General features: G+C 37.1%; 2 protein-coding genes across 2 annotated transcripts in view; one reads left to right on the top strand and one right to left on the bottom strand.

The window, feature by feature from the left end:
* PYD2 (pyrimidine 2) overlaps positions 1 to 22597 on the top strand; it is a 185099-nt gene that overhangs the window by 14205 nt on the left and 148297 nt on the right. The gene's annotated exons all lie outside the window — the stretch shown is intronic.
* On the bottom strand, positions 1092 to 5707 carry LOC149536339 (uncharacterized). Its single transcript, XM_089803545.1, has 3 exons — positions 5415 to 5707; positions 5176 to 5273; positions 1092 to 1160 (listed from the first exon to the last, which is right to left on the bottom strand). The coding sequence occupies exons 1-3, from the start codon at positions 5557 to 5559 to the stop codon at positions 1092 to 1094; spliced, it is 312 nt and encodes a 103-aa protein (XP_089659671.1). The 5' UTR covers positions 5560 to 5707.

Genomic DNA, 22597 nt, shown 5'->3' with positions numbered 1-22597 from the left:
ACTATGGGCCTTTCAGGATCACCAGGTGAATAGGGGAATTGGCTTATGAGCTTGAGCTTCCAGCAGATAGCAAAGTGTTTAATGTGTTTCATGTATTGCGCCTCAAAAAGTCGTTGCGACAGAATGTGATACCTTCTGCAGTATTGCCTCCCTTGGATGATGAAGGGAAATTGATCTTAGTGCCGGAATTCATTTTGGAAAGCAGGGAAAAATAGCTCCGCAGAAGGGTGATCAGAGAATATTTGGTTAAATGGAGAGATCTACCAGTTGAAGATGCTACTTGGGAAAATGAAACAATTTTGCAGCATCCAACTTTGAGATTGCTTGAGGGCAAGCAATTTCAGGAAGGGCGGACTGTCATGTCCCCTTTTTAGCGACACAATTCTTACAGTAGATTTGCCTATCATTGACTCTCGTAGGCAAATAATCTTGGAGAGAGAGTCATCTCGTCGTCAGAAGATTGTATTTTGCTACATTCAGTAAATGGGGTCTACATATTCTAATGATGAATTAAGATTGCACTTTTAATTTAATAAAGTTATTTAATTTTTATAAAAGTTATTTGATAATAAAAGTGCATTATAATAAGATATTATAAAGGACGATTCTGGAAGCTTCCAGTGACTTCTCAAAATGTGAATAAATAGAGGACAAGAGGCACCCATTTGCACAGGTGGTTTTGTGGATTCAACTTCTATCTCAGTTGGAGCAATTTGTAGTCGTTTGGTCTGCAAATTCTCAATTTATCTTTGGGAACGAAAACTCCCATCGATAAGCAATTTTGAGGGTGTGAAATATCACTTGAATTATTGCAAATTGGAGGTGACGATACAGTCATTTCATCAGGGCAAAAAATCTGGGGCCTAAGGCCAGTCTTAAGGATTTAGTTTAGTAGAGACTAATAGCAATAAAAAATTGTATGAAGGAAGAGGACCGGGCTTATAAGAATTTCCTCATATCACAGTCTGGGTAGTGAAGGCACTTCAAAACAATACCAATTAACATCGCCAATTTTTCCATAAGAATCGTAGCGCTATTCCTTATAGTCGGATTCGATTTTAATCGGATGGGTGCCGTTTAGTGGTTAGAGATTACCGCACAAGGATAGACGGATTGGCAGGCGGGTCAGAAGAATAATCAAGATCGTCAGTGTCCGTTACCTATTTGGGAGTTAAAAGATTATCAGGAAATCGCAAGAATATTCTGTAGGTTAAGAGATTAAAAGCGAACTCTTCTAGACCCGGCGGAAAAAAACCTGTAGCACGATTTGTATCAAATATTGGGCGACTCACGAGATAGCTGGGAACAACTCTCAGATATCATTTGACTCAGCCGACCAGTTCGCCATTATAACTGGAGTAAGATTGAGATGGCATTCAGCACGATTTGCAGTCGGACATGGAGGAGTGTATTTGTGCCTATGATGATTCATAGGGAAACCTCAGGTTCTTGCTGTTGATTTCATTATATGAAAACTAAGTATGAACATTGTTATTCATTTACCTTTTGAAGTGTCATAGATCTGTTTGTTCCCCTGAATATTGTTGGTTTTTTTAAATTTTATCAGTACACCTGTTATAGCCATTCTATAAGGTGAATTTGATTGAGATTTAACAGTTACATATTAAGTAGTTAACAAATTTGACATAAGCTCAGTATTAGGGTTTTTTTTTGGTGGCCTTTATAATAAGAGTCATTTCAGTTTGTGACAGTTTTCACATGTGAGGAAGCATTAATGGACTTCAAAAATGTGGTGGATCTTGAAAATGAAGAAAAATAATTATCAATGATCATTAGTCAATCAATAAATCAAAATTAAAACTATTCAATGCATTTAGGGAAGTAGAATGATCAATCACCTATGTAGGAAATAAGAAAATTTAGAAGTATCATATTCCTCCTTTCTGTCCAACCATCAATCATGATTGTGCAACCCATTTTTGCTCCAAAACTCTTGGCGATCCTCTAGCTCAACTTTCATATCATAATTCATTTCTATCAAAAGAGGGCCACTTCACTCAATATCAGTAGGGGATTTAAACTCACTATCATGCCTTGCCAATAAGGATATCTATCACAAATATATTATCATTAGAAATAGCTCAACTTTCATATCATGATCCATTTCTATCAAGAGGGGGCCACTTAACTCTGTATCAGTAGGGCCTTTAAACTCAATATCATGCCTTACCAATAAGAATATCTTTCAGAAATATATTATCATTAAACAAATTAGAGTCTAACTTCAAACAATAAATTTGAAAATATTATTTTGAACTTATAACAATCAAATAAAAAGGAATTACTTGGCTGCAATAAATGGAATGTTACAAAAGTAACAAAATTTGCAAATTTGTTTTCTTGCACCATCACGGACCTCCTTGTCTCGACCCATGCTCCTTAATTTAGGGTTGTGCACCACGAGTAGTGTGTGGTGCAAAATAATTGTTCAACCGGGATCTCCAAACTCTAAGACCAAAGGGTAGGAGCAAAAGCAAAAACACGAGCACAGGTACAAGCACTAGGACGAAAGGGAGGCATGGAAGAACCCTCTCCAACATAGCCTATGGATGTCGATGCAGATTAACAGGAACCAAAAACATTTAACTCTTTTGATGACCTCCTCTTATTTTCTTTTCCTTGTTCAAATGTTTCTAATCAGACATAACAGAATCGAACTGTCTTGACACTTGTATATTTACGCGGCTTAGTATCATTGCCACGTATGCCAACAATATGGTATTCAAATCTATTGATGCTACCATGATTAATTTCATTACAAAACATAAAAAAAATTCATAACCATACAAAAATCAATAAAATTTACAAATTTTAACACTTATCACTTTCAAATGAGTTGAGAAGTCTTGGAATAGTAGCTATGGACTCCTTGATGGTCTCAATGCAAGTATATCACTGCCCCAATGTGCTGCCCTCATCTTGTAAGTCTTGAATGTTTTCTATTAAAATATAAATTGCATACTTCAATGAGAGAAGTAGAACAATAACAAACCCTTGTTTTTTTAGAAAAAAATGTAAACATGTATATACAATTTTTTCTACAAAATGTAGGGATTGCTGATTTTTCTAGCTTCTTCCTTTGAAATTTGAAATTTTCCAAGAAAAAACACATTACACAAATCAAAGAAACGTGAATCGGAATCGGCAAGGCCGAATTGAATCATGAATCGGCAATGAATCGGCGATGAATTGGCGATGAATCGGCAAATTTGAAAAAGCCCTTTAAATTTAAAGATTTTAACAATTTAAAACTTATTTCATGCACCCTTTATTGAATATAACTTAAGCACACTATAACATCATCAAATAGAAGTTAAAACTTAACATACATAAACATGGAACATAAAATCCATCACATACGTAACTATGTTATCTAAAATTTAAATTGTAGGCTAGCTGAAGTAAATAGAAATCAAATGATCATAATGATTTAAATCATAGAATGTATGTAAGATGATCCATAAGACATCAAATCATAAATTTATGTAAGAATCTAAGATGAAGATCCATGAAAGTTTGAAACATATGTCTATCAATGATTCAGTATCAATATCTGTAAACAAAATATAAAAACAAGGCTCCAGCTCAAGCCTCAGGCTCATAGTCATCATCATCCTCAACATCATCCTCAAGCTCGGCTACAGCCTCAGCCTCAGCCTCTGAGTATCTAGTCTGCCTAGTAGCAAGGCGTCTAATGTAGGTCCTAGAGGACTGTCGAGCCATATCTCCCGCATATAAGATGGGCTCACGAATGTCGCTAGGGCCTGTGTCTGTGCGTGCACATGTGCGTCTACCAATGCCTGAAGAACGTGCTCTAGCTGCCTCAGCCTCTATATCCACCTGGTCAATCCACGCACGGTCTTCCTCAGTTAAGACTGGATCTACAACCTCTGTGAGCCACTCTGATTCTGGATCAATCTCCTCCAAAATGATCGGAGAGGAGTCAGTGCCCAAAATCTGTCTGGTCCTAAGACGGAGGTTGTAATGAACGAAGACAAGATCATTCAACCTCTGCACTGTCAACCTGTTTCTCCTCTTCGAGTGGATGTGCTCGAACATGGACCAATTGTGCTCACATCCAGAAGCACTGCTTGGCTGACTTAGAATACAAATGGCAATTTTTTGAAGTTTTGGGGTTGTGGCCCCAAACATTTGCCACCATATATCTGAAATAAGGGAAAATAAAAATAATTAGTCTCATTTACAAATTACAAATTACAAGTTAACTCTAAAATTACATAATCAACTTTAAGTTTAGAATCTAGATTCATGAACATTGAAATTTTGAATATATTATTTAATTTTTACCTGGCTGTATTGTTTCCCGAGCATCTATGGCTACCCTGCTAGAGAAAAGTGGCCCTTCTTTATTATTGAACTTATCAAGCTCAATAATTGCAGCACTGCTATCCTCATCAGTACTCAACCTCTGGATCACTGTATATAATCCGGTGAGAACCTCCTCATCCGCCTTGAAGTCAGGACGGAAACGAAATGCCGAATTCAAAAAGTAAGCTGCTGCATGGATGGGTCTGTGGACCTAATTCTGCCATCTCCTATCAATGATGTCCCAAATAGGGGCATACTTCTCCTGCACTCCTGCATACTGAGCTCTAATGGCCTCCTTGGCCCTATCCATGCCCTCATATGTGTAGCCCATAGAGGGCTTCTCCCCATCAACAGTTCGTAGGAGAGATACAAGGGGCTCAGTGGCCTACATATAAAGTAAAAAATTTGAGTCAAAACTTAAACATAGAATAATTCAATAATATAACTTAAGGTAAAACTAAATCATTAAACAATTAGCATAGTAAACTGTAAAATATTAAATGTTAAATTGCAATAAAATTACCTTAAGGATTTCTCTAGCAGGTTTCCAAAAACCATCATCATCAAATATGCAATCCACCACATCTATCCCTGTAGTGGTCGTAGCATAGGAAGATGAAATCCACTCCCGCCCAATAAACATGCTCCTCAAATCATCCCTTGATGTCAATAAGGACTGCAAGGTGATGAAATTCGAGGCAAACCTCGTGATCCCTGGACGAGCTAACTCTTTGTCTCCTGTGTACTTCCTCATTGTGCTAAGGACAAATGAATGATTATAAATAAACTTGCATATGTTTTTGTTCTTTCCACACATGACTTGACCCACTCAAGTTTGCCAATTTCCTCCAACATGAGGTCAAGGCAGTGTGCTGCACAAGGGGACCAAAATATGGTGGGGTGCCTCTCCATCAAAAGTTTGCCTACAACAATTTTAAGATAATTAGAAATTCAAATTTCAAACATGTTAGAACTTAGGAAACTTAGAAATTCTAAGTTAGAATTAGAAAAAGTTCAAAATTCAAATAAATTTATTTTCAAAAGTTAAAAAGTTAAAAGTTTACCTGCAGCAACATAACTTGCTGCATTATCCGTCACCACTTGCACCACATGTTGTTCCCCCACCTCTGCTATAACTTCCTCAATAACCTCACATAAGTATGTGGCGTTTTTTACATGAGCAGAAGCATCAATGGATTTGAGGAACATGGTATATCCTACAAGTAACAAAACAACGAATTATAATTACTATTAGCAATCAACAAATCAAAATTTGAAATAGTCAATCACGATTCAAAATTATGTATGTAGGAAAGTAGAATGATCAATCACCTCTACAGGATACAAGAAAATTGAGGAGTGTTCTTCCCCTCCTATCTGTCCAACCATCAGTCATGATGGTGCAGCCCTTTTCGATCCACTCCTTTCGGTTGTCCTCAAGCTCATGCCTCATATCCTCAACCATTTCCTCTAGGAGGTATCCACTCAACTCAGCCTCAGTTGGGGCTTTAAACCCCGGACCACAAATGGTAACTGCATCTATCATGTTCTGCCAATAAGGAGTCCTGTCACAAATAGATAATGATATTGATTAGAAATTTAGATGTCAAAAACTAAAATCATAAAACAAGTAGATATAATTAAAGTTTTACTTTTACTTTTAACTTTAACTTTGAAGATAACAAAGAAAAAAGAATCAATTACCTGGCTGCAATAAATGGAATGTTGCAAAAGTACCAGAATTTGCAAATCTCTTTTCTGGCAGCATCATGAATCTCCTTGTTCAAACCCATGCCCTCAAGCGTGGGTTGGGAGCCAGGAGTAGTGCGGGGCACAAAGTAACTATCCATTCTGTTTTTCCGCACTCTAGGCCGCAATAGGTTGGTGTTGGACTCTGTCTCAGTATGAGACCGACTACCACTAACACTCACATGAGCACTAGGATGAAAAGGAGGCCTAGAAGAACCCTCTCCAACACAACCTACGGATGCAGAAGCTGATGCAGATGCACTTGCAGATGTAGATGCGGTTGCGGATGTGGGAGCACGGGAGCCAATACCTCTTAACCCTTCAAGTTGCATTTTTTTAGTCAACTTGTCTTGTTCAATTTTTTCTAATGCCACTAAACAAGAGCGTTTTGCCTCAGCGGTTTGATGAGTGCAAACTGTGACATCATGGCCAGGTATGCCAGCAATGTGGTATTTCAATCTATAGATACCTCCCGAATTTATTTTTTCTTTGCAAAATATACATTTTGTTTGATATTTGGTTCTCCCAGGAAACTCTTCATTATATTTCCAGCATTCATCTTTTTTACCCATTGTGGAAATTGGAAAATGAAAGCGAAGGGCTGCTGCAATAAAAAAATTCATGTAAAAAATCAAAGTTTGCAACTAATAAACAAAAACTACAAAACAACAAACCCTGGTTTGCAATTTAGTAAAAATAAAAAACTTTCAAGATTTGCAAATGAACACTAAAAAAATTTAACAAAAAATGCATACTACACTAACATGCAAAATAAAAACCAACACTTACCTCTTGCAAATGAGTTGAGGAGTGTTGATATTGACTCCTTAATGCTCCCAATGCAATTTATGGCCTCCCCAGATGGACTTCTGATCTCTTTGGTGCTCTTCCTTCTTGCCAGTTGGAAACCTATGGATTCTCTTTTCTCTTCTTCTCTCTCACTCTTCCTCTCTTCTACTCATACTAAGCAAATAGAAGGCTCTTTAGGGTTATAACAAAGAGGAAAGTCAACTTAGAAAGAAAATAAAACATGTGTTTTTTTTTAAAAATTAAACTTTCTATCCTTGCTGCCGCGGCCGATTTCTGAAGATTCACGATGGCGATTTTGGCGATTTTTGCCATGAATCGCCGATTTTGGCGATTCAGGCGATTCATAGGAAAAAATTGCCACCAGCGATTTCCGATTCCAAAAAAATCGTGAGCCATGAATCTTATCGCGATTTCGGCGATTTCATGGCGATTTTTGGAACTATGACACAAATGTAGAGATCGTTGATTTTTTCTTAGTTTTTAACTTTACAAAACACAATGCACATGGTAGTTTGTTTGTAAATATATTAATCATGGTATAACAAGAAGTCAAACAAAATGTATGTTTTGTAAAGAAATTAATCATGGTGGCATTAATAGATTTAAATACCATATTGACGACATACATGACAATGATAAGAAGAGGCAATTAGAAGAGTTAAATGCTATTGATTCTTGTTCATTTGCATCTGCATCCACATCCATATCTACATCTGCATTCGTAAGCTATGTTGGAGAGGGTTTTTCAATGCCTTCCTTTCGTCCAAGTGCTTCTGCTAGTGCTTGTGCTTTTGTCTCTTATGCGCCTAGTGACACTGTTACCCTTGGTCCTAGAGTTTGGAGCTTGAGATCAAGGTTGAACAATTATTTTGTGCAACACACTAGTCCTAGTGTACAACCCCCGCTACTACAAGAAAATAAATTTGCAAGTTTTGGTACTTTTACAACATTCCATTTAGTGCAGCCAATTAAATCTTTTTGATTTGATTGAATTAAGTTTAAAATTAAATTTTAAAATTTAAAATTTGAAGTTGAACTCTTCTTTGTCTAATAATAATCTATTTGTGATAGGTCTCCTTATTGGCAAGGCATGATAGATGCTATAACCATTTGTGGGTCAAGGTTTAAAACCCCTATTAATATTGAGTTAAGTTGCCACCTATTGTTAGAAATGGTTTATGATATGAAAGTTTAGCTAGAGGACCACCAAGAGTCTTGGAGCTAAAAGGGTTGTAGCATCTTGACTTATTGTTGGATGATAGATAGGAGGAATAGGAGACTCCTAAATTTTCTTGTTTCTTGAGCAGGTTATTAATCATTCTACTTCCTTAAATGCATTGAATAATTTAAATTTTGATTTATTGATTGATCAGTGATCATTGATTATTATTTTTGATTTATTCTCATGATCCACTATGTTTTTGAAGTCCATTTGTGCTTCCTCGCACGCAAAAAATGCCACATACTTATGTGTGGCTATTGAGGAACTCATACATGAGGTGGAGGAAGAAAATGTGGTGCAGATGGTGACAAATAATGCAACAAGCTATGTAGCTACAGGGAAATTGTTAAGTTTTAGAGAGACACCCAAAAACTTATTTAAAATTTTCTTATCACATCTAAATTTCTAATTAATTTAAAATTGCTGTAAGTAAACTTTTGATCAAGAGGCATCCAATATTTTTTTTTTTGGTTTCCATATGCGACCCATTGTCTTGACCTCATACTGGAGGATATTGGTAATCTTGAATGGCTGAAAGAATGCGTTGATATAGCCAAAATATCTGCAAATTTATCTACAGTCATGCATTGGTCCTTAGCATTATGAGGCAATACATGGGGCAAAAGTGTTAATGCATAGGATCTCTGATAGAAATAAACTATATTTTAGATTGTAATAAATGAGATTACTTGATCTCAGATTGTGATTTATAGATCTGCAACTTCAAAATAGTATTCAATGCTTGGAGAATCTTCTACTTGAATGAGGATTAGTATTCTATTCTTCAATAATTTGCAAGATAGAAAGATCGCTGGGACTGCATATATGACTTGTGATTGATATATGTTAAGTCCCCACCGAAGCAATGATATTATACAAACCAACGAAGGGTCATGTCCCTGTAGGGGCATGACTACTTGATTATCCTTTGATAACAATGCAATTACTAAGTTAATGATCGGTGGCAGTAATCACGCCTGATTCAAATTATAACCAATGCTTAACATCCGATATAAATCGGTGATGGTAATATGTTCAATAACAAGTGAAGTGGAATATTAATTGCACTCAAACATTCACACAGACACACACATATATGTATCTATTTATTCTTACCTTCAATATAATCATAAAAGCAGTTTGAAATGTTCAGTATTACTTTGACTGAAGCTATACTTCAACAAAAAGGAGTTGGTTCATCTTAGTATCACAAGATTTGTCTCAAATTTCCTTGCACTAAAATCCTTGATGAAATCAAAGATGAGTTTGAGGTGCATGTTTGTTGGTAATGATTAAACTTCCTCATGCTATGCTACAACCAGTGTAGGGATGGATGTGGCAGATTGCATTTTTGATGAGGCAAGTTTTTGGACCTCTTGTACAGAGATTGTGTAGGTAAATTTATTATATATTTAATATTTAGATTTATTAAATGATTTTATGTGCATATTTTTGTTTTGTTTGCAACTTTATAATTTTGCTTATTTTCACACTCTTGTGACCTAACTATTTTTATTTAACAATTTTTTCAAGTCACGAAGCCCACAATAGTTATCCTATGAGGTACATATACAAGAGCATGGATATGGCCAAGGAGGACATTAGATCTATATATGCATAAATTGAGAATAAGAATGGCACCATACTAGATGAATGATAGGAGATGGAAAAACCAACTTCATAAGCCCATCCATGTAGCAACTTATTTTCTTGATCCAACATTATGGTAAAACCAACTTCATCATAAGCCCATCCATGCTGCAACTTATTTCCTCAGTACGACATTGTGTTTCTACAATAATTTTAGGGTGGGTGAGGAGGTCCTTTGTGGTCTGTATATTAAAATATGTCTACTAATAGCACAATGACAGTGCACGAGATAGATGCATCTAATAATGTAGGAGGGGCGATTTCCATAATCAAGATGTGCAAAGATGCTCAGACAGAATTATAGCTAGGTAGAAATACATGTTAAACTTAGATTGTTAAGTTGACGGCTAATGCATTTTGATTTTATAATCTAGCCTCAAAGTTGGAAATGAGACCCTTTTTTTTTCTTTTCCTTTTTTCAGATAGATTGTGACAAATGTTTGAGCCTACAACCCCAAAACCATCTAAAAATTGCCATCCTCATATTGAGTCACCACAACACTTCTGGATGTGATTGCAACTAGAGAATGTTTGTGCACATCCACTCAAAGAGGTGTAATAGCTTGCTTGTGACGAGGGTAAATGATCTAGTCTTTGTTCATTAGAACCTTCCTCTTAGAACTAGACAAATTTTGGACACTTCTCTCTGATCACTCTAGTGGAGGTCGATCTAGAGTCCGAATTGCTCACCGAGTCAACCAATTGATCTAGAATACAGTTATACCTTCTAATGTCTAGATGGCAGGAAAATATTGAGATTGAGGAAATGTAAACCTGCCTCTCGCCTGACAACTTTGGTCAGATATATTGAGTTATATTGGGCTTTTGCAGATGATTATGTGGTCCAATTAGATTATGTTTTCCCAGTTCCAACAAAGATTAGAGGATTGGAATATACCTTTTGCCCCACTTCCAGATGATATAATGGATCTAATTCCGTTCAGCTAGCACAAGGGATTTTATGTGTACTGATGTCACCCACGTTATGATGTGACAACAAGATGCAACCCTAAGTGGACCGTTCTCACTTTGTAGGTTCTAAAAAAGTGATAGTCTAAAATAATTTGTTAGACAAAATAATGATGTCTTATGGACAAAATTTGTCCTCAAAATATTTTAAAGAAAAAAAAAAGGCTCAAACGGGCCTACACGTGCTTTCTTATCCTAAAGTACATACTCCAATTATCCAAAAGGTACCACTGTAATGACCCTGCTCAAATCTGATCCCAAAATGCTGATAAAGGTTCAAGAAAACACTTTGCATACAAGGGTCATATGACTAATATAAAATTTCGGTTTGCTTTTATGGCTCTTTCCTTCACTTAGCATCAATAAGAATGCTTACAGGTAGACTCTAAATTGACTAAACAATGACCTAACCTGAATGTGCAACTAATTTTGGCAATATTCAGTGCATATATATGATCTAAGCATGAGAAATGAACACCTACAGCCAACTGACATTTTTACAAATAGTTGGTATACAAACTAACTAGCTGATAAATAATGATATTGAATTGCTCAAATGACACCAGCAACTATTATCTCCTTAATTGCAATAAAATTTCTAATACAGTGCTCATGAAATATGGCTAAGACTCTTGGCATTTACATGGATTACAAAAATGATAATGTTAGTATAATACACACCTACAGCTGAAACTTGTAACACCTAAAATGCAATGCTAACAAAGGAACCTGGTTGTAGATGGCTGTAATAATTTTCTCCAATGCTGTCTTTCTGCTTTGCTTTTTTTTGTTCTGCTTTTTCACTTGCTTTTGTCAGATCTGCTTTTTTGAACTGTTTTTTGAGATCTGCTTTTTCGAATTGCTTTTTTGGATTTGCTTTTTCGGGCTGCTTTTTCGGACTTACTTTTTCGGACTGCTTTTTTCGGATCTTCTTTTTCAGACTGCTTTTTTAAAACTCAAACCCTCAAGTAGTCCGAGTATACAAATTAAGCTCAATTTGAAATGGTTGAATACCACTTCCAAAGTGCAACTCTTCAGAAGGTCTTTCACTTCCTTAGTTATGCAATCTCTTGAGAGGTATTGTTCTCAAGGATTATGCTGAATATTTGCAGACCTGGATGGTGCCACAAATGCTCAAAGAGAATGGTAGTAGAATCATCAATTCCCGTCCTCCCAAATGAGAGGCCAAGCCCTCTTTTTATTTACTTTTCTAAGAAGTTACTAAGGACTTCTAAAAGCATTCTTTTCTAAGAAGTTACTAAGAACTTCTAGAAACATCCATTATAAAATCCCATTATAATGCACTTTTATAATAAAATAACTTTAAAAATAAAAAGTGTAACTCAACTTAGAAAAATAACATGTAGGCCCAATATAAGAAGTAATGATAAAATAATATCTCCAAGAGCATAATAAGCCATCAAATCCTCAAATAAATGCTAGAATGACTCTCTCATCACAACCACCAGTCTACGAGAGTCCATGATAGACTGATCTAGCACGCAAAATGATGTCAACCAAAACGGGGACATTATAGTCCGCCCTTCCTAAAATTGCTTGTCCCCAAGCAATGGCCGAACAACAAACCAATCACTCCACCTGGATCCCAAATGTAGTCATGAACTATACTGCTATCAGTCAATGTATGCTCCCGCAACAACCTTTGAAATATGACCAAGAGGAATCCATGAATGAATCGTGAATCACTGTGCAACTGAACTCCAAATCCACTACTGCCACAGTCAGGAACCAACAAGGCACAAACTCTCAAAATATCAGAGCCCAAGCAGAGTAGATCACCCAAACTGTCAACATAATAAACACCATCCACACAACCCACCGTGTTATGCGGAATGCACACTCCAACTCTGCTACAATGGTGACCACTCCAACATGAAACTGCACCAAATACAGAGAATCCACACACTGTACATCTACTGCAGTTAACACAACTCTGCAGATCACCGACCACTGTCTCATAACCATAACACCTATGCACTGCTGATGGTGAATAGTCATTACACGGTAGATAGCAAAAATGAGAGCCCAGACCAAACCTGTTTGCCATCAACTCCTCAACACATGGATCAAAAGCAAACCAATGAACATATCCTGCAGTATAATGCCGGTAAAAAGAACCAATCCTAGTCAAAGACTCATCCTGCAGACGTGATACGACCAACTATGACTGATCATTAGCTAAGCCAGAGGATAATATAGCCAAGGGCGCAGAATCAACAACATCACTAGTCTCTGTGCCCTCCAAGTCAAACATACCACAATGCTCAGCTGCAGTGTCCAACTCAGCTGAACCTACCCCCAGTGGAAACGAACCAAATATGCCAATACTAGTGTCGTGGACAGATATATCCTCATCTCCACTGCCTCTATCAACCTCGACCATGGACATCCTGGATCACCAAACACCACGCGCTGTGACTATACAGAATTTGGTAAAGACTGAAGTCGTTCTAACTCCATGGTCACCTCAGCTAAATGAAACTATGACTCCTCGAAAGCCAACTGTGTACTCTTAAGAAACTTAGAAGTCACCTCGAGTTGCTGAGTAAGCTCACTCACCTCATCTTCCTTGACTAATAATGCGTCATATGCTGTACTACCCCACTTCGTAAGATAATCTCTGTCGGCTACCAACTGCATATAATTCTGTCTCAGAATCCAGATAGCCTCCCATAAAGAGTGGATCTCTGTCAAGGAAAGATAATTGCCTCTCTGCTCATCACTAGTAGGAGAACCCCATCCATAAACTGCTAACAACTGACGAGCAGCATCGAAATGCTCGCAAATGATAGCAATGTCTCGCTCACTAACTCTCAGCTGACTAGACACATGATTGTGCTGGCTGGTCAAACTCCTATACTCTACCCCTGGTACATTGTCCAAAGGAGTAACCTCAGAATAGCTATGGTCTGTAATACTGCCATCCAAATTCTGCAGTCCAATTGCTGAACTCATATCATCAAACAGAGTGACTGAAGCATCAACATAAACCTCTGTATCAAAGGAAACTGCTGAGGAGACTAAGTCCTCAAAACTGTCCACAACATCGCCCTGGGTGTCATTTGTAATAATTAGATCCTGGGACTCTTCTATAAACTCTATCATATCTGAGAGATCATCAACCCATTCCAACAAGAATGGTCCACTGGATACATGAACAATGCCCAACATAGGTGTGTAAAAACTAATTCCAGCATCAAACAAGTTGTTAGCATGGATGAGAACTACACCTGGCTAACTACTAATCAAGTCCATGATGGTGCAACAGATACTACTACCAAAGAATGATAGATATCTCCGGTCAAAACGATCCCAAGTACTAAGATAAGGATCCCAACATCTAATCCATGAACGAAAACCAACTGGCAATTCAAGTAAACTTCTCCCCTGAGTAATGTGAACAATACCAACTAACTTCACACACCTGTCTACAGTCTTTGAATCCAGAGTGTGAATGCTAGACATACTCATATCATCATCAACATGTGACTCGACTGTAAAAGGAAACTGAGTCCCTGCTATACGCGCTAACTCCCGAACTGAAGTCACCTCAAGACAAAGCTCGTCCACATGTCTCTCAGAATCCTGGAGAGCCAACTGAGTACACACCAAGGAATTCCGAGTATCCTCCAGCTCATGAGAAAGTCGGTCAACCTCCTCCTCCTTCTTCAATGCATCTAAATAGATCCCTACAAGATTAAGGAGATGATCGTGATCTGAAAGTAGGTGTATGTAACTTACCTTCATTGCCTCCATGCCTTCCTTGATTTTTTGTAAGTCGTCACAAGAAGAACCTGTTGTGACTCCTTTCTATCTCTCCAGTAGTTGAATCATCCAAATGTGATTCTCAATCAATCCATGCATCCTATCATGATGAGATAAAGCTGTCACAATATCCTTGTCCCTTGTCTTCAGCTGGCTTGCCAAACCAAGTGAAGAGCTACTAACCTCTATCTCATGTGAAGAAGCATCCAATTGTGCTTGATACTCATTTTCTGCAAAGTCCTGAATGCTCACTTTCTGATCAACTGTACTATCCTCAAACATGACAGTACCCTCAACTGCTGTAACTTCATCCAGCCCAACTGTTGTGTCAATGATGCAATTCGGTGTGCTTGTGATATCACCTTCTGATGCAACCGGCTCAACCTGCACAACATCTGTAACCCCTTCTGCCTGTGAAGATGATGCAAATAAACTATTACCTGAAGATGTGCTAATGTTTCCCTGTATCGAATCTACATGTCTGTTCAACTCCTCATACAAGTTTCTGCCTGTCATAGGGAAGGTACGATCCTTAGGCCTATCAATCATGCTTTTTAACCACGTACATGCCATAGGTGACAAATTCTTCTCTTTTGTCCAAACATACCATAAGTCTTCTGCCAAAAGTTTAGAAATTTCATTCTCCTCCTCAAACAAGATTGTGAACATGATGGAGTGCATCGATGCCAATACCCTGCTGGGACGAAACTCGTCCATAATATTCCAAAATGTATTAAACATCCTACAAATGTCACCAATACAACCTATTGCCAGCATAATACTTTCAAATCTACACCTTGCAAATACTTAAAGTAATCTTGCCCTCTTTGTGAAATAAGGGTCTTGGATGTTGTTCAACTTTTCGAAGCTTTTTACCATGGCATGGAGTACCTCTCTCATAATCTGATCTTCATAAGAGTTAAGGCAAGCTATTATCCTCATGATTTCACTAATGCAAGAGAGAGCTGTAAGTCTTATTACCTCATCATGATGTCTCAATAATCCGGGCTTAACCAACGAACCAAATGCTGGAGATAACGCTGTTTGCATAGCATCGGGTCTTGACTGATCAAACTTGCCTAAATAAGTTTCCAACTCCTCCAAAGTTCTTAGAAGGTCCTCTGTTCGCTGAAATGGACAATCTAATTTCTTCTTTACATTGTGCATTCTTTCTTCCAAATCCTTGTCTCCTGTTAAAGCCATACTGATAATTGAATTCAATTTGAAATAACCCAATCAGGTTGGTAGGAAACCGCTTTGATACTACTGTAATGACCCTGCTCAAATTTGATCCCAAAATGCTGATAAAGGTTCAAGAAAACACTTTGCATACAAGGGTCATATGACTGATATAAAATTTCAGTTTGCTTTTATAGCTCTTTTCTTTCACTTAGCATCAATAAGAATGCTTGCAAGTAGACTCTGAATTGACTAAACAATGACCTAACCTGATTGTGCAACTAATTTTGGCAATATTTAGTGCATATATATGATCTAAGCATGAGAAATGAACACCTACAACCAATTGGCATTTTTACAAACAGTTGGTATGTAAACTAACTAGCTGATAAATAATGATATTGAATTGCTCAAATGACACCAGCAACTATTATTTCCTTAATTGCAATGAAATTTCTAATACAATGCTCATGAAATATGGCCAAGACTTTTGGCATTTACATGGATTACAAAAAATGATAATGTTGGTATAATGCACACTTACAGCTGAAACTTGTAACACCTAAAATGCAATGCTAACTGTAATAATTTTCTCCAATGCTGTCTTTTTGCTTTGCTTTTTTCTTTTTGCTTTTTCACTTGCTTTTTTCAGATCTGCTTTTTCGCTTTGCTTTTTCGAACTGTTTTTTCAAATCTGCTTTTTTGGATTTGCTTTTTCGAGCTGCTTTTCGGACTGCTTTTTCGGATCTGTTTTTCGGATTACTTTTTCGAATCTGCTTTTTTGGACTGCTTTTTAAAACTCAAACCCTTAGATAGTTTGAGTATACAAATTAAGCTCAACTTGAAATAGCTGAATACCACTTCCAAAGTGCAACCCTTCAGAAGGTCTTTCACTTCCTTAGTTATGCAATCTCTTGAGAGGTATCGTTCTCAAGGATTATGCTAAATATTCGCAGTTTGGATGGTGCCACAAATGCTCAAAGAGAATGGTAGTAGAATCATCAATTCCTGTCCTCCCAAATGAGAGGCCAAGCCCTCTTTTCATTTACTTTTCTAAGAAGTTACTAAGGACTTCTAGAAGCATCCTTTTCTAAGAAGTTACTAAAAACTTCTAGAAACATCCATTATAAAATCCCATTATAATGCACTTTTATAATAAAATAACTTTATAAAATAAAAAGTGTAACTCAACTTAGAATTATAACATGTAGGCCCAATATAAGAAGTAATGATAAATAATATCTCCAAGAGCATAATAAGCCATCCAATCCTCAAATAAACGCTAGAATGACTCTCTCATCACAACCACCAGTCTACGAGAGTCTGTGATAGACTGATCTGGCACGCAAAATGATGCCAACCAAAACGGGGACATTACACCACTGCCTTCCAAAATTCCTACCTATCTCTCCACTATCTACTTTTCAATTTAACTTTTCACCAGATCTACCACTCATATCTACTTATAATCACCAGCTATCACCTATATCTACCAGTAAACCATCTATCACTTCCATCTACCCCTTGGCTTCCAAATGCTATAAATAAGGCCTTGTAAACTCATTTGAGCCATCAAAAAATTAAGGAGTGAGTCTGAGTCCTAGAATCTTAATTATAGAGTCTAATAAGGCCATAGGGAGTATGCTCTATCTCTTATGAGATATCAGAAACCAAACTGGCTTTCATGACTCATGCTCTCATTCTGTAATGTTATATTTTGAATATCAATAGAAAGAAGCCATAGCCATTCAGCCACCAACCTCTGCCGTTTTTCATCTTAAGATTTGAAATCTGTGTGTATTTCGTTTTGTCCATTTACTGATCACATGTATTTGCCTTCCATTTGCATGCAGTTCACATAAGAGCATTCCACATAAATATCTCACATAAGAGTCCTTCACATAAGTTTCTCCAATAAGAGTCCTTCCTTGAAATCATTCCACATAAATTTCTCAGATAAGAGTGCTTCACATATGTTTCTCATATAAGAGTCCTCTCCTAAAATTGGTATCAGAACCAAGAGAGTCTATTTGTATTCATAGTTTGAAAGGTCATTTTGAAGAGTTAAGCTTCATTGGTTGATAACTCACAAGTAGTTGTGGATCTGCTATATGTCCATAAATCCAGTGGTGAATCCAAAGTAAAGGCATGTAAAGGGTGAACAATGAGTCAGAAAATGTAGCAGCAAAAGGAGTGAAGCCGAAGTAAGTAAACTCTTTCAGCAATGGCTAGTCAAAGATCAATGAATGCAAGCAATTCTGTCTTTTGTAATTCATAATTATTTTGAGGATATAGATGAATATGCTAAAAAAAAGGGAATTTTAAATTTCCAGAAGTCAAGATTTCAGAGTTGTAGCCTAAAAAGGGAATTAAGGCTAAAATGATGCTTTCGGTTAGGCAATCTGAATTAAACCTTAGGGTGTCTAGAACTGGAATTTGTCCTGTCTATCTTCCATTTGTGCTTCCTGCTGATATAAAGAGATGGCATGATATCATTGGGTGCTTCCATTTTCATTTTTCTTATGTTGATATCATTGGCCATCCCCATCTTAACTATGATATAGGTGGTTGAGTATTTTGGAAGTCTTGTTGATACTCCTTGTAGAATATGGGACCAATTTATCACATCCCAGCTCTGTGGGATCCTTATGAAAGCATTGGACGAGTCCAAAGACAGCTATGGTCGCCTTTCTATTCATCCTAATCTCATGATTAGCTTAGAAGACAAATATGTCGAATTTGCCTTTTGTCTTTTATTGTAGGTTAAAGATATTGATCTTCAGCCTGATTTTGTCTATGCCAATTAATGTATAGATTGTTGAATGCAGTCTTCCCTCCTAATTTTCAGACTCGAGTAAGTTATCCAGAGAAGACAGATAAGATACAATAATAATATTAATGTCCAACAAAAAACCACAAGGGTTTATGGGACTGAGCATACAAACAAAAGAGCCGACCAAAGCAGGGGCACCAAATGGTGTTCAAGGTAAGGACTAGGGATCCTTCCTTGGTATAAAGAAATCGGTCACAAAAGGGTATAACCGTGGACAATCCAAAGTCTTAGATCGTCACCGAGAACTGTTGGAGGAGTGTCGCTACTTGGAAAGATTGGTGCAATGTCTCACTAATCTAGAGTGAGTGATACTGGATGGCCTATTCGTGCCCCGTGGTGGAGATAGGGGGGAGAAAAAGGCAGTGATGAACTGATTTGAGATATGGCACTAAGGTATGAGTGACTGCAGGGTATGCTCACGGAGCTGGGTGGCCTCCCGGAGGGAGGGAGGTAAAGTGCAAGGCATTGCTGGTCAATATAGCTGAAGAACGCTGAAAGAGAAAAGCAATCTCTGAATAGGCAATAAAATCTCCCTCTGATCTCATAGTAGATAGGACAACGAAATATAAAGTGAGTCTCAGTCTCAACCTCCGCCAAAGTACACAGCCGACAGATTTGGTCATCTCTATCCATATAGTGATTGGTCTGGATCTGAAGACGGTGGGAGCCAACTTTGAAGGAGCCCAAGGAGAAACACAGGGTATGACCCCAGTGCCGGTAAAGATAAGCAGGGCAGACAATAATCCGGTTCTGAATCTCAAGAAAATGCTCAGCATAAAAGGCCATCTTTGGACGTAATCCACCTGGAGGATTATGCCAGGTAGTGATAATGTACTGTCTATAAATATCCTGTTTGACATGCTCAAACAACTCCTGTCGTGAGGGAAGGAGGTGAGTAGGAGCATCCAGCGAAAACTGGTATGGAGAAAGACGGTCAATCTCAATCCCAATCGAACTCAATAGAGAGGTAGCTTGGGTGTACCAATAGTGAGATGTAGTGCTAGTATCGGATCTCATAACCGTAACAGAAGAACAGTAGGCCAGGTAAGAATATCTGTGCCGGTCGACAACTGAATCCGCAAAACCCCGAAGCCAGTGAAGAAACCAAATCAAGTAAAAAAATGGCCGCAAGTTTGAAGGATGAGCTCCAAACTCGGCCAAGATAATGCTGTGGGGGGTGAGGCTGTGACATCTAATGATACACCATAAAAGCAACGTTTGAATATGCTCTATAGAGGCCCAATCTAAGAGGAAGAGGCCCCCAAACCACCGAGCCATAGAGAACGGTCAACCAAATCAAGGAATCCAAGAGGGACAGCTTGGACGAAATGTCTTGAAATATTTGAAGTATTGTCTTTCAAGCATGGCTAGGGAACCCATGCCCTTACTGACTCTAGATTGAATAGTTGGTCTCAAGCTAAAGCGGGTTTCGAGAACTTCACCCCGAGATACATGTAAGAATAAGTAATCTCAACCTCCTGCCCCTGAAAGAAGAAATGAAGATGAGAGATCTTTAAGTAGTTAAAGATCATAACCCGAGCCTTACTCAAATTGACCATGAGTGGATGCTGATCACAAAAAGAAGCCAACCCATCAAGGAATCTCTGTAAATTGTTGGGGGAAGTGGCCAGAAGTACCACATCATCTGCAAAAAGGAGAATGGATATCAAAACTTGATGCAAATAGCAGCCATCATCTGCTAGAAGGTAATTCAAATATTCTAGATTATGGGAGACATATTAATCATGAAATGTTTGACATAGAATTCCTACTCATTGAAAAACTTATAACACATTCACAACCTAGATTCCAAGAATTACCTACAGCACCCCACAATTTGTGGTCAACTAAACCTTGTGTTCAAAGTAGAGTTTCTAAGACTTCAAGCACTACCTGATGAAACCTTCTTTGAATAATGACCAAAGTCTACTTGTAGCAAACCTAGCCTATCTACAAGTTCATATTCTTTATCCAAGAACTTCCCAAGCACCTTTAATTAGCCGTATATAGATTATTGTCCTGAAGAAAAGTTAGGGTCATCCAGTTGATTTGCTATATATAAGAAACCCTTAGTTGTCCTTATTCCTCAAAAGCTTCCCTAGCCACATTCTCTGAATGGTAATCCTGAGTTAATGGATAAATTAGCTCAGTAGGTCAATCAAAAGTTAGCTTTGACTCTCAAGGAAGAAGAGAAAATAAAATAAGGGAAAGGTAAAAGGAAGGATAGATAGATAGATAAAATTTTAATGTCCGCGAGGCTAAAAATAGCCTATGGGACAGCAAGACAACTTAAGCAGACTTAAGTAGCTCCGTTCGTTTCTTGTGTAGGATAAAGATTACTATGATGGGAGAATAATATGGTTTGATAAAAGAATGGCTCCCTAGAGTCAATAATGAAAAGCATTTATAAACTCGAAACAAAGCGTAAAAAAAACAAGTAGTTGGCTACGAACTAGGTCAGTGGCCTACACCTGAAACCTTTATAGTTGTAAATCCAGCCAAAAAACTACGGGGTAAATATGAGGCCAAACTTCATGTGTATTTGGGTGAAAAATAGGAAAATTCAAAAGTCCGAAGGGGATGGCACAATGGATGATCTCTGCTCAAGATAATTTAGATGATATGGCTATAGATATAAGAAATATTAGAAACACAAGTTTAGACAACTATGCTAGACTAAACACAATCTCTTTTATAATCTCACAAAATAGAAAAATAGACTACTTTTTTGATGAACGACATAGCAACTGTAAGCTATTAGGCCAGACAGGAGCACTAAGATGTTAAAAATATAATATCTACTCTTTCACACCAAGATGATTATTTGCAATACATCTATGCAAACCAACAAAGATTTGAGTTTTCAAAGAAGATGAACAAAAGGCTCTCATATGTACAATATTCAACAAATTAGACAAAATTCAGCTAGTTATTAAAAAACTTAGAAAACATCGATCTAGCTGAGACAGTTTATCAGAAGAAGAGAAAAAGAAAAGCTTGGTCCCTGAATCAAAAGCCAAAAAGATGGTAATGTCAATAAGTTGAAAACTGAAGACAACTGAAAAAAAATTGTTGAATCTTCTTCTCGTAAAGCAAAAACATGCCAAAAAATAGTAATGTTAACAAGTTAAAAAATGAAGACGATTGAAACAGGGGTTATTGAATCTTCTTCTTGTAAAGCAAAAACATCTCCTAAAATTATTTTGACAAAAGGCAAAGAGCAGAATTTGGCTACATAAAGAAGATGAATTTATTGATTGGCTTCGAGAGCAAGAAAATGAGGAAGAGCAACTTGTACCTGTATATATGGATGAGCCTAGGTATGTAAATAAAGAATCAGAAGGAGAGACACAAGATGGACATACTTTTGAAATGTCTTTTTTAGTGATTCAAAACCAGACTCTTCTATACATAATTCAGTAGGAGATTTAAAAGAAATAGATTTGGATTTTTTAGGATATTATTAGCTATAGACTAATGAACCATGAGAATCTGTCAAGAAAATTGACATGGATATAGCAATGAAAGATGGGATAATTCTTGCAGTCTATGAAGCTTAAGAATTTAGCAAAGTTTCATGAATATAATCTATTGTTTGAAAAATACACGATTGCAACAAATAAAATGCATGATTTGACAACAAATCAATATTATTTGAATTTTCTTCTAGAATTCAATTTCTTAGGACAATCAGCTGCATAATGAGGTCCTTTGCATATAAAACACTTAATTTTTTTAGGAACCTTTTTATTTTGTTTCTTTGTCAAGTATGGTGGGGTGTATTTTGAAAATTTACCATTTTTGTATGGAATGACTTTGTATCTCTTCCTAGATCCATACTTATCTTGTTTGCTCTTATTTAAAAGTATATTCTTCATCATGATGGGATCTGGGGTATTTCTTGTAATGGTACTTTCAAACTCTTCTACAACCTTCTTTCATAAATTGCTTGAGATGAGTGAAATCAACTAATTGATTGATTGGTGGATTATTGTAAAATTCCCTCAGATTACAATTATAATTGTACTCATCTTTACTGTTTTGTAGAG

This window comes from Cupressus sempervirens, chromosome 10, assembly GCF_028749045.1.
Source record: "Cupressus sempervirens isolate cs-2001-9-10 chromosome 10, ASM2874904v1, whole genome shotgun sequence".
NCBI lineage: Eukaryota > Viridiplantae > Streptophyta > Pinopsida > Cupressales > Cupressaceae > Cupressus > Cupressus sempervirens.
This window is presented reverse-complemented; position numbering and strand designations above follow the sequence as displayed.